This window comes from Microcaecilia unicolor, chromosome 10, assembly GCF_901765095.1.
Source record: "Microcaecilia unicolor chromosome 10, aMicUni1.1, whole genome shotgun sequence".
NCBI classification, from domain to species: domain Eukaryota; kingdom Metazoa; phylum Chordata; class Amphibia; order Gymnophiona; family Siphonopidae; genus Microcaecilia; species Microcaecilia unicolor.
In genome coordinates this window covers 30740083-30752944 of record NC_044040.1, presented here as the reverse complement: position 1 = coordinate 30752944, position 12862 = coordinate 30740083, and the positions used below count along the sequence as shown (strand labels likewise).

The following is a 12862-nucleotide window of genomic DNA, read 5'->3' as shown; positions in this document are numbered from 1 at the left end:
TAAAGGTATTAGCTATTCAGATGCAGCGAAATGCACAGAGGAGAAGTAAAAGCGTTAGCTTGTCTGCGATCAGCCCTTGTGCAGATTTTATGCCTGATTTTCCTCTTTACCGTGAGTGTACGGAACCCACAACTTCTCTGGCCTCAATGAAGAGGAGCTGAGGTGGGAAATGTGTTGGTACAAAAAAAAAAAAGCTGGACTCTGGTATTTGCAAAAATCATGTATCGATATTCAGAGTTGTACGGGCACACATCCATGCACATAATAGAATGCCATTTTGTGTATAAACAATAGTATTGTAAAAATTGTATTTGCAGAATAGCATTCCAGCACATGTGTACATGTATGCGCATGGGATGGGATTTTTGATTTAGCTCACACCCTGTTTAGTTGTAGCTTAAGGCAAGTTACATTCAGATAAAGTAGATATTTTCCTGTCCCTGGAGGGTTTACAATCTCTAAAGCTCTATACTCAAAACAGTGTAACCGGGCAGTGCTGCTGAATATCAGCTCTGACTTCTGTGGCACTGCATGGTTAGTGCTGAGTTGGTCGTGGGCCGTAGCTGGGGAGAAGCTGGTATTTCTTTGCTCTAACCTAGCTGTCAATTTTTGGAGTTCCTTTCTATTTTTAGCCTGTACACCGCTGTGTCCTGCTATGTCAGTTTTAGCGGTATAGCAAGTTTTAAATAAATTTAAACTATACAAACAAGTACCTGCCATGTTCTGCTCCAGTGACCACATAACTTAGGAGGCAGATAAGGCACCAAAGGCAGTCCTGTCTTTGCCCGCTTAGCTATGCGAGTACTGGCACTGAACATCAGCTAGCACCACATAACTTCTGGGTCGGCAGCTGATCCCAGATATTCAATGCCGGTGCCAGGACATGGCCCAGCACTCAATATCCAGGCTTAATTCTGCTTGCGGCTGTTGGTGGCTTAAAAACTGCTGATCGTCATAGTGGAGGGTTAATTGAATCATCCAAGATCACAAGGAAATGCAGTGAAGTTTGAACCAGCCTTTCCTCGTTCTCAGCCCACTGGTTTAATCCTTAAGCTACTCATCTATGCCATTCAACTTCGAGTGCTGATACAAATTCATTGTATGCCAAATATAGCTGCCACTAGCTCAGACCATGTACGTATGCAGCTAGCATGCTACCACACATTTTTTTGAGCACAGCAATATAATGTGCTTACAGCAGTGCTGATGTAGAAAGCAATGCATTACAGCTCTGTTCTAAAGCTCAAAGCAGGGTTTCCTAACTCAGGTTTAAAAAAAAAATGTACTACTACTTATTTCTATAGTGCTACTGGATGTACGCAGCACTCCCTAATGCAGGCCTTGGTACAGTAAGGATTATGTTAGAACACTGCACAAAGTATTCTAATGCAAACACCCAGAAAAATGTTTTACTCCTGGTGTATGCAGATTACCTCGGGATTAAAAAGTGTGTGCTGTTGGGGAAAAAAACCCAGCCCATACTGCCACAATAATATGCAGCCCTTTGCTGCATCAAGAGTAAAATGTTTCCCTTCCTTGTCAGCACATTAGCAGGAATTGGCTCACACACTGACAGGAAGGGAGACTTTTACTAAAAATTTCAGTAAAAAAAAAAAAATTTACTTTACAGGTGTCCCAGAAACCAGGATATACATTTCTCAATAAATATAAATCATTTAGGGCTCCTTTTACAAAGCCGTGCTAGCGATTCTGGCGTGGCAGATACAATGAAGCCCATAGGAGTTGAATGGGCTTTGCCGCATTTGCCACGCCAGAATCGATAGCGAGGCTTTATAAAAGGAACCCATAACCTCTAGGGGTCAGGCTCTTCCATTTTGAAAGATGACAGTGCCGGAGGCAAAAGTGAGTGGGTATTACTTCTGCCACCAGTACTGTAGGTGTTTTGGGAGGGTGTGAAGGAGAGGAGTCCACTAAGCTACCAGAGAATTGCTATCGAAGGGTCCGGGAAGGAGGGCCACCTGAACCACCAGTGATCTTTGGTCATTTGATTCAGGGTTAAAGAACAATGCAAACCTGTGCTAGGTTTGTGTATTTTTTAACTAGAGGAGCAGTTTTATATTCAGCTGTCTTTAGTGCCGTGATTTTACTCCAGATTTTCCCACACTAAAAATCTTTCTACATCAGATTAGTGGGGAAAATTTCAAGCAAACTGTTGCATTAAATCATAGCGCAGTTTACTACATCAGCCCTGCAGTAATTTAAGTTATAGAGTAATATCCTGTGTGTAAAAGACGTGCAGTAGCGTGCTAGACACATTTGCACATGGGTTTACAGTAGCAGCAGCTGTATTGGGCATGCAAGAATTTGTATCAGCACTCAGATGGGCTGATTAGAAAGGTATGTTAGTGCTGTGTGCTAAAGCTCAGTGCAGGGTTCTCCAACGTACATGTAAGACACAAATATTGCTCCCTGGATGCAGTGAGCAAATAGAATGCAAATGATCTGTGAGCAAAAAGAAAAAAGAAATGCACTAATGTGGGAGAGCAGACTGGACCAATGCAGACATGGGTCTGCACTAGTAGCAGCTATATTGTGGCACTAAAGAAAAATGTATTCTTTTTTTTTTTTTGTTACATTTGTAGCCTGTGCTTTCCCACTCATGGCAGGCTCAATGCGGCTTACATGGGGCAAAGGAGGGTTAAGTGACTTGCCCAGAGTCACAAGGAGCTGCCTGTGCCTGAAGTGGGAATCGAACTCAGCTCCTCAGTTCCCCAGGACCAAAGTCCACCACCCTAACCACTAGGCCACTACTCCACTGTTGCTACTATTGGAGATTCTACATGGAATGTTGCTATTCCACTAGCAACATTCCATGTAGAAGTAGGCCCTTGCAGATCACCAATGTGGCCGCGCAGGCTTCTACATGGAATGTTGCTAGTGGAATAGCAACATTCCATGTAGAATCTCCAATAGTAGCAACATTCCATGTAGAATCTCCAATAGTATCTATTTTATTTTTGTTACATTTGTACCCCGCGCTTTCCCACTCATGGCAGGCTGAATGCGGTGGGGCAATGGAGGGTTAAGTGACTTGCCCAGAGTCGCAAGGAAGCTGCCTGTGCCTGAAGGGGGAATCGAACTCAGCTCCTCAGTTCCCCAGGACCAAAGTCCACCACCCTAACCACTAGGCCACTCCTCCACCAGAATTGCATGTGCACACATCCTTGCATGTGCTGGAATGCTATTAAGTGCATACAGTTTTGCAATACTATTTTACATAGAACAGTGTTCCAGCACATGTGCAGACGTGCACATGCAAGACAAATGCCGTTACACAGTTTTTGCAGATACCAATTTTGTCAACAGCCCAGCTTTTGTTTGTTCCAGCATACTTACCCACTCAGTTCTTCCTATTCAAGGAAGCTAGTAAAAGTTACAGGTCCTGTGTGCTTGCAAACAAAGAGGAGAACTGGCATGAAATCCTCACTAGCATTGATTCACAGTTTATTGTATGTGGCCCAAGAGTTGCATGCGTGACATGTGCATCTTTGTGTTTATTAGAATTCTGTTTTGCACATACAGTTTTTACAGTACTATTGTTTATGCACAGAATGGCATTTCATGTGAGCAGATATGTGCATATGCAACTCCAGGTGCTAATATACAATTTTTGCAAATACCATAGTTTGTCATTTCTTTTTACCGGGACACTACCTCCTCCTCCTCGGCATCTCATCTTCAAAAAAGCCTAAAAAAGTTGTGGGTCCTATCCGCTCACCTTAAAGAGAAGAAACAGGCATAAAATCCTATTAGCACTGACCACAAAAGAATGATGTAACTCTTTTTACACCTCCTCAGACCTTGTACAGTAGAAGTCCAAAAATCCAAACAGCTGCTCTTCACTTGCTCTCCCAGGCCCTCCCCTCCCCCCATGGCTACACCTCCACCCTTCCTTCCCCCCCCCTTCCCTGCATGATCCAGCATCTTTTCTCCCCCCCCCCCCCCTCCCAGCCCTTCCCACTTGCTCTATCTCTAACCTGTCCTGAAGTCTTCGCAGCACCAGCCTTACTCATTTTCTGCCTCCGGCATGCACCAGGCCTTTCCCCTCTGACCTGTACTGCCCCTTCCGAAGACAGGAAGTTGTATCAAAAGGGGTAGGATGGGTCAAAAGGGGAAAGGCACGGTGCATGCTGGAGGCAACCAGTGAAATAAGGCTGCTTCTGCTGTTGGCACTGCGAAGACTTCATGACAGGTTAGAGAGAGAGCAAGCAGGCAGGCAGGGCCAAGAATGGAGGGAAATGCACTGGACAGTGCGGGGAGGGAGGAGGCATAGCCATGGGGAGGCCTTGGGGACCTGGGAGAGTGAATGAAGGGCCAGGAATGGAGTGCACAGGGCTGGGGACCGAGGGAGAGAAGCTGTACCGTGTTGGGGCGGGGAGGGGGAGTCTGGATTTTTAGGTGGTTGGCATGCAAATTTAAAGGGTCTGGATTCTCGAGTGGTCCAGATTTCTACTGCATTAAAATCTCAGCACTAAGCTTTCTAGTAATCTGCACCCTTCCCTGCATCTGTATTGAATAGCTAATATCTTCATTACCATAGGATTTAAATAAGCTGTACACTAATATCTGTACCCAAAGTTTTGTGCACAGTTAGCTCATTTCTATATAGGGCACTCACAAAACTGTGCGCAAAGCCTAGTGAACTTTACTTCATTGGTTGACACCTTTTTGTTAATGAGTGTGTAGGACACCTTTCGCTGAACTTTAGCATAAAGCTGTATTCCACGGCTTTCTGCATCAATCCCTTGAAGTACAAACCCTCTTAGCAGGTAATGCACACTGTACCTGACTGTAACTCACCTTGAATTCAGGTTTGGAAACACAAGTAATCAAATTTACTGTCCAGATCCATAGGGTATCTTATTGTCTAACAAGTAAAAATTATATTTTACCCTAGTTATCCCTCAGTTTTCACATCCACCCCAGGCTATGCCTGGATGGTACACAGGAAACATTACCATGTTCCATTCATTCCCATCCCTGCCCCTCTCCCCCAATCCCAGGCTCGAAGGTGTGGTGTCTATAATGAACCTAAGTTTTGTCAGCACACAGTCAGCAGACTTAAAAAGACTTCTATATTGTAAATTGCAGCATTGCAGCCTGTGCCCTAGGGCTGGTCCTAATAAACAGTGTTTTAAGACTTCAGTTGCATAACGTTGTCATTCTAGATTTTACTATGATTTTAATTTGGCAAACCTGAGTTTCCTGCTTGTTATGGTATAATTGCTTTTTTTTGTATTTGTATGCCTAAATAAATTCATAATAAAAATTGATTTTAAAAAATGCAGTGCTTGGCAGTAATCTTAATATATGTGATCTATCGTATTCTACCTTTTCGTAGAAATCTATTAATCATTGGACTCATGCGATTACATATTTGTCAGTACTGTATGTGAAAAAAAATTGGATACAGTTTAAAGGGAAAGAGGAAGGGATGGGATTTGATATACCGCGTTGCTGTAGTTACAATCAAAGTAGTTTACGTTATTATATATAGGTACTTATTTTGTACCTGGGGCAATGGAGGGTTAACTGACTTGCCCAAATTCACAAACGGCTGCAGTGGGAATTGAACCCGGTTCCCCTGGTTCTCAGTCCACTGCACTAACCATTAGGCTACTCCTGCATTGATAAATTCATTTAACATACTGAAAAAAGCTCATTAACAGATCTTTCCATTCAAGCATTAATATTTGAATATTGTAGAACAAAATTGGCTTGACACTCTTCTTAAGGTACTGCAGTTCATTCATTTTCATTTATTGCATTTGTATCCCACATTTTCCCACCTTTTTGCGGGCTCAGTGTGGCTTAGATGAGGTTGGTCTTTACCATCCTTTCAGCTGAAAGGAAAGTACAAGCTTGTTATAAAAAAATAATGATGTTTTGTATTTTCTAGTGTATAACTGTGCTACACAATTTTTTTTATATTATAAGCCTTTCAGACATTTCAATTTCTAGGTATTTTGTTGATAAAACATGTTTGTTTTTCAAGGGAGAGAAGGTTTGTTGCCATGAAAGTGGTAAAAAGTGCACAGCATTACACAGAGACAGCTTTGGATGAAATAAAATTGCTCAAATGTGTAAGTAGTATTATAACAGGTAAAGTTTACTTCATTTAAGAACTGTTCCTGTGATTTGAAATGTGGTATAATAATCTCAGGATGTTAATTTTTTTTTTTATAAATGAGTGGTTCTCAACCCATTCCTCTAGACTTCCCAACTGGTCTGGATTTCAGGATAGGCATACTGTGTATTGCATGCCACAGAGGCGGTGAATGCGAATCTCCTTCAAACATGTTCATTGTGGATATTCTGGAAACCCCACTGGCTGAGTGTGTTTCAAAGGCTGGGTTAAGAACCACTGTTATAAAGTATAAGCCTTTCATATTGAACTCATCTCTCTTGATTTTCTTTTTCCATCAGGTAAGAGAAAGTGACCCTGCGGATCCGAACAAGGATATGGTTGTACAGTTAATTGATGACTTTAAAATTTCTGGAATGAATGGTATACGTATCCTTTTATGCATGTTAAGTAGATACAGCAGTAATGGAAATTTTCGGATTGTAAATCATACTGAGATGATTATGTAATGCATTTCATAGTAGTAATTTTTTCTAGCCATGCCTATTTTAAATTGTTTTAACATAATTTCTTGCAAGTTAGTGTCTTAGAAATAAGACAAATAATGTGATGATGTATTTCTAGTTCAATATTAAAGTAAATTAATAATTATTCATGATGCAGTTTTTGCATAAGTTGCTATAATTGAACTTTTATTTTCATTTTCAACAAAGCTTTGTTGCTCTCTTATAACAGCTGTTTTTTTATAGACAGTAGAATTGGTCAGGCATACAAGTGAGTGACATCATACATTGCTAGGACAGAGCAGCTGTTCCAGAGCTTAGGCGTAAGGTTCATGCATGTGCACAAACCAACCCACTTGGAGAAATTGCTCCCTCAAAACAGTGTAAAGTTCTGAGCTTCTGTAGTCCTTCCCATGTGCAGCAGTCTCCTCAGGTTCTCAGTTCCATAGCTCAAAAATTAACGCAGCTCTTGAGAATTGCATGCCTGATCAATCCTGCTTCTCTATGGTAAACATCTGTTATAGGTGAGCAGCTTTGCGTTTTCTAACAACAGATTAACTTTGGTGTAGACTAAAGCTTTTAGAAAGTCGACCCAGTTTCTTTAAGGCTGGGACTGCTGTTGCCAAGCCCCCTGTATCCAAATGACTAGCCAGTTGCATCATCTTCACTTATACACAAGCCGGCCTGAATTTAGAGGATTGTGCCAAGGCTTACAAAGTGAGAGCCATGGCAATGTTGGTAGCCCACAAGATCAGTATCTGTGGAAGAGATTTGCAGGGCTGCATCATGAACCTGTCTATACATTCACATCTCATTATTGTTTGCAAAGGAATTCTTAGAGACAGCTCTGACCTGTCTGTCCTGTGGAATCTTTTTGAGGTTTAGAGTTCATCCCTTTCCCCCTAGGATTCAGTTTTTTTATGGTTTCCAGGTTACCTTTGTAAAAGAAAAGGGCACTAAACTAAAAAAGTCTTCTTGATATAAAGGCTATTTATCTGCCCGACAGCAGTGTCCTTTCCCCTTTTTCTTTCTTTTTTTTTTTTTTGGTTAAAGGTAGGGAGGCCCAGTTGTGAGCATTTATCATACTACTTGTCCTCAGAGAAAAACGAAGTTGCTTCCTTGTGCCAGGTGTTCTGTAGATGGTAGGCTGTATGCAACAATGCAGTGAAAGGGTTACAGGTGGGTGGTAAATGCAAAGTTTCTATAAATTTACTGAACTAGAAAGCCTCTGGCTCCAACTTCACCCTTCCCTCTTCACACAGTGTCCCGCCTTCTCTGATGATGCATTTCCTGTTTCCACGAGGGCGGGACACTGTGTGAAGAGGGAAGGGAGAAGCTGGAGGAGAGCCTGCAGTGCCTTCTTCTTTACAGACGTCGCTGCCACGGACAGTAAAAGGGTTAAACGCTTGGGGAGGGAGCTGAGGGAGGGCAGGGAGAATCGCTGGACATGGAGGGGAGGGCAGGGGGAGAGAACAGATTGCTGGACATCGAAAGGAGGGGACGGCAGGGGGAGAGAAGAGATCGCTAGAGAGGAGGGGACGGCAGGGGGAGAGAAGAGATCGCTAGAGAGGAGGGGACGGCAGGGGGAGAGAACAGATCACTGGACATGGAGAGAAGGGGAGGGCAGGGGGAGAGAAAAAAGATTGCTGGAGAGGAAGGGAGGGCAGAGGAGAGAGGAGAATTGCTGGCCATGGATAGATGGGAGAGAAGTCAGGAAGGAGATGCACATGGATGGAGGGGAGGGAGGAGAAATGCTGGACAGGATGGAGTGGAGGGCAGGGAAGAGAGGACAAATGTTGGACAAGGATGGAGGGAAGGAAAGACAAAGGAAGGAGATGCACACGGATGGAGTGGAAGGGAGAGAGGAGAAATGATGGTCATGGATGGAGGGAAGGGAAGTAGATGCACATGGATGGAGGGGAGGGGAGGGGAGTGAGGAGAAATGCTGGATATGGATGGAGGGGAAATTGCTGAATTTAAGGGCTGGATTGGAACACTTTGAGGGCAGATGTTAGAGGAGTGTGGTAGCCGTATTAGTCCACTCTTAAGGTTATCAATAGAAATCAAACAAAATAAAACATGGAAAAGAAAATAAGATGATACCTTTTTTATTGGACATAACAGCTAGCACAATTGCTTATTTCCGATCTGACGAAGAAGGGCAACCTTCGAAAGCTAATCAAGAAATGTATTAAGTTATGTCCAATAAAAAAGGTATCATCTTATTTTCTTTTCCATGTTTTATTTTGTTTGATTTCTATTGATAACAGGGCAGATGTTGAAACTGGAGAAAGGATAGGGACAGGGCTACAGATGGTAGACAGGAAGCATAAGGACACACAAGGATGGTGGACATGGTGAGAGAAAAAATATCAAATGGAAAGAAGACACTGCATAAAACAGAAGACACTGGGACCAAAGCTAATAGAAAAACTAAATGCTCAGACAGCAAAGGTAGAAAACATTTTTTTATTCAGAATGTATTAATTGGAATGTGTCAGCTTTTGGAAATGTGCATCTGTGATATTTTGCATACAAGTTTCAATTTTTCTAGTATTGCTGCATGCTGAGTCTGACTTCTTGAGGTAACTTTCCAGTTCAGTATTTTGCCTTCATATCTGTTGTGTCATGTGTTTTTCATGTGTGATCAAGATGCAGTATTCTGCTAGCGTGTAGTATTTACAGACGTTTTTGTTTTGTGTTTTTTGTTTCACTAGGTTGTGTACTGGTGTTTTAGAGCCCGGTGTAATTACAGTGCTGCCTTTCCACGCAAAAGGTTGTAGCTTGTCCGGTCCTTGGAATTAGTGCTATTATGGTTTGGTAAGGTTATGAGTGTGTTTTTGCACAAGTTTGGGTATAGTGTTTTGCAGTGGAGAGATTGTGTGTTGGCCTTACTGAGGTGGCACCAAAACATCAGAAAGGGTGTAGAGCCTGAATCATGACACACTACCCCTTGAAGGATCTACATATGGTCGTTAATAAAAGGAGCCCATTGTGAACACTATCCACCCTAAAAGGGTGTTTTGTGGCTCTATATGAGAATTATGATATTCTCCGAGGACAAGCAGGCTGCTTGTTCTCACGACTGGGTTGACGTCCGCGGCAGCCCCCACCAACCGGAAGAAGCTTCGCGGGACGGTCGGCACGCAGGGCACGCCCACCGCGCATGCGCGGCCGTCTTCCCGCCCGTGCGCGACCGCTCCCGCCAGTTACTTTTTTTCCGCGACTGGAGAGAGTTGTGCAATCGCCTCTCTCTCCGTTCAGCCGCCGGATTTTTCGACCGCGTTTACGCGGATCGTTGCTTTGACCCGTTCGGTTCCTCTTTCTTTCTTCGTATTGTTAAAAAAAAAAAAAAAGATTTTCGCGCGTGTGGAGCACGCGCTCCCCTTTTCCCTCGCTTCCAGCGGGGACGCCTCGTTGCAGCCTAGTGGCCGCTCGGTCGGCTAGTTTTTTCGTGGTGTGATTTTAGCCACCATTGCCGACTTTGACTTCGCCGACGCGATTTTTCCGTCGATGTCCTCGAAGGTCCCGAGTGGATTTAAAAAGTGTGGTCGCTGCGGCCGGCCGATCTCGCAGACCGACACCCACGCTTGGTGCCTCCAGTGCCTCGGGCCGGAGCACAATCTCAAGTCGTGCGCGCTGTGTCTCGGTCTCCGGAAACGGACTCAGGTTGCGAGGCAAGTTCTGCGGGACCGTCTTTTTGGAACTTGCGCCGGCCCCTCGACGTCGACCTCGACGGCATCGGTATCGAAGGCCGGATCTTCGGTACCGGTATCGATGCCCGAGACATCGGCACCGATGGCAGCGACCCCAGGAGAACAGGTCCCGTCGGCCCGCCGGTCCACCGGTGAGAGTGGGGTTGAGAGGCCGCGTGGGCTGTCGGCCCCGGTCACTCCCTCAGCTCGTGAGCCACGGGACCGAACCCTGTCGGACCCGGTACCTCGAGACCGAGGGGGATCGACCTCCTCCTCCTCCATGCCCTCCGGCGCCGGTGACGTGCACCGGAAAAAAGATAAGAAGCGCCGTCACCGGGAGCCCTCGGTGCACCCTGAAGGGGAGTCGACGCCGAAGCGTCATCGCAGAGAGGAGAGATCTCCGTCGGTGGTGGAGGTACCGACGCGTCAGGGTTCCGGCACCTCGGTGCCGTCTCCTGGCCCCCAGCAGCTTCTGGCACCGACACCCTTACCGGCCCCACCGCCTTTCCCGGCAGCGGGCCTGGACGAGTGCCTCAGAGCCATCCTTCCGGGGATCCTGGAAGGGCTGATGCGCCAGGCTGTGCCGGCGTCGGGGGTGCTTGCGCCCCCGGCGCCGATGACTGTGGCGCCGGCGAGCTCTAGCCCGGCGCCGGGGCTGTCGACACCGCCGCCGCTTGCGGTGCCGGTCTCGACCGCCACGCAGGTGGAGTCGACGTCGATGGAGGGAGCTCCGTCCCCGCCGGCGCGGGAGTCCACCGCTCGACGACACCGAGACCTCGGTGCCTCGACGTCGAGCCGGGCCCGGTACCGGACTCAGCTACATGAGCTAATGTCCGATACCGAGGATGAGGACTCGTGGGGGGAAGAGGAAGACCCGAGATATTTCTCCTCAGAGGAGTCTACGGGCCTTCCCTCGGACCCCACGCCGTCACCGGAGAGGAAGCTCTCACCTCCTGAGAGTCTCTCCTTTGCCTCCTTTGTGCGGGATATGTCTATAAGCATTCCCTTTCCCGTGGTCTCTGTGGAAGAGCCGAGGGCCGAGATGCTCGAGGTCCTCGACTATCCATCACCACCTAGAGAGTCCTCCACGGTACCGCTGCACAATGTCCTGAAGGAGACGCTGCTTCGGAACTGGGTGCGACCACTAACTAACCCCACCATTCCCAAGAAAGCAGAGTCCCAGTACAGGATCCACTCTGACCCAGAGCTCATGCGGCCCCAGTTGCCCCATGACTCAGCGGTCGTGGATTCTGCTCTCAAGAGGGCACGGAGTTCGAGGGATACCGCCTCGGCGCCCCCGGGGCGGGAGTCTCGCACTCTGGACTCATTTGGGAGGAAGGCCTACCAATCCTCCATGCTCGTGACCCGCATCCAATCTTACCTGCTCTATATGAGCATCCACATGCGGACCAATGTGCAACAGCTGGCGGACCTGGTCGATAAGCTCCCGCCGGAGCAGTCCAGGCCATATCAGGAGGTGGTCAGGCAGCTGAAGGCGTGCAGAAAGTTCCTGTCCAGGGGGATTTTTGACACCTGTGACGTGGCATCTCGTGCTGCGGCCCAAGGTATAGTGATGCGCAGGCTCTCATGGCTGCGTGCCTCTGACCTGGACAACCGCACCCAGCAGAGACTGGCTGACGTCCCTTGCCGGGGGGATAATATTTTTGGCGAGAAGGTCGAGCAGATGGTTGACCAACTGCATCAGCGGGAAACCGCTCTCGACAAGCTCTCCCACCGGGCGCCTTCAGCACCCGCCCCCGCGGGCGGGCGTTTTTCCCGGGCTCGGCAGGCTGCACCCTATTCTTTTGCGAAGCGTAGGTACAACCAGCCGGCCCGAAGGCCTCGTCAGGCACAGGGACAGCCCCAGCGCGCTCGTTCCCGTCAACAGCGTGCGCCTAAGCAGCCCCCTGCGCCTCCACAGCAAAAGCCGGGGACGGGCTTTTGACTGGATCCACGGGAACATAGCCGCCCTACAAGTGTCCGTACCGGACGACCTGCCGGTCGGAGGGAGGTTAAAATTCTTTCACCAAAGGTGGCCTCTCATAACCTCCGACCAGTGGGTTCTCCAAATAGTGCGGTGCGGATACGCCCTGAATTTGACCTCCCTGCCTCCAAATTGTCCTCCGGGAGCTCAGTCTTTCAGCTCCCATCACAAGCAGGTACTTGCAGAGGAACTCTCCGCCCTTCTCAGCGCCAATGCGGTCGAGCCCGTACCACCCGGGCAGGAAGGGCAGGGATTCTATTCCAGGTACTTCCTTGTGGAAAAGAAAACAGGGGGGATGCGTCCCATCCTAGACCTGAGAGGCCTGAACAAATTCCTGGTCAAAGAAAAGTTCAGGATGCTTTCCTTGGGCACCCTTCTGTCAATGATTCAGAAAAACGATTGGCTATGTTCCCTGGATTTAAAGGACGCATACACTCACATCCCGATACTGCCAGCTCACAGACAGTATCTCAGATTCCGCCTGGGCGCACGGCACTTTCAGTATTGTGTGCTGCCCTTTGGGCTCGCCTCTGCCCCACGAGTGTTTACAAAGTGCCTCGTGGTGGTAGCGGCC

The 12862-nt window shown here is 47.2% G+C and overlaps 1 protein-coding gene across 6 annotated transcripts in view; it reads left to right on the top strand.

The window, feature by feature from the left end:
• The window catches only part of SRPK2 (SRSF protein kinase 2), a 234592-nt gene that overhangs the window by 135849 nt on the left and 85881 nt on the right, over positions 1-12862 (top strand). For all 6 annotated transcript variants that reach the window (XM_030215992.1, XM_030215991.1, XM_030215990.1 and 3 more), the window contains 2 exons: positions 6017-6104; positions 6448-6535. In XM_030215992.1, coding sequence (XP_030071852.1) covers positions 6017-6104; positions 6448-6535 — 176 coding nt within the window. The remainder of the gene's footprint in view (positions 1-6016; positions 6105-6447; positions 6536-12862) is intronic.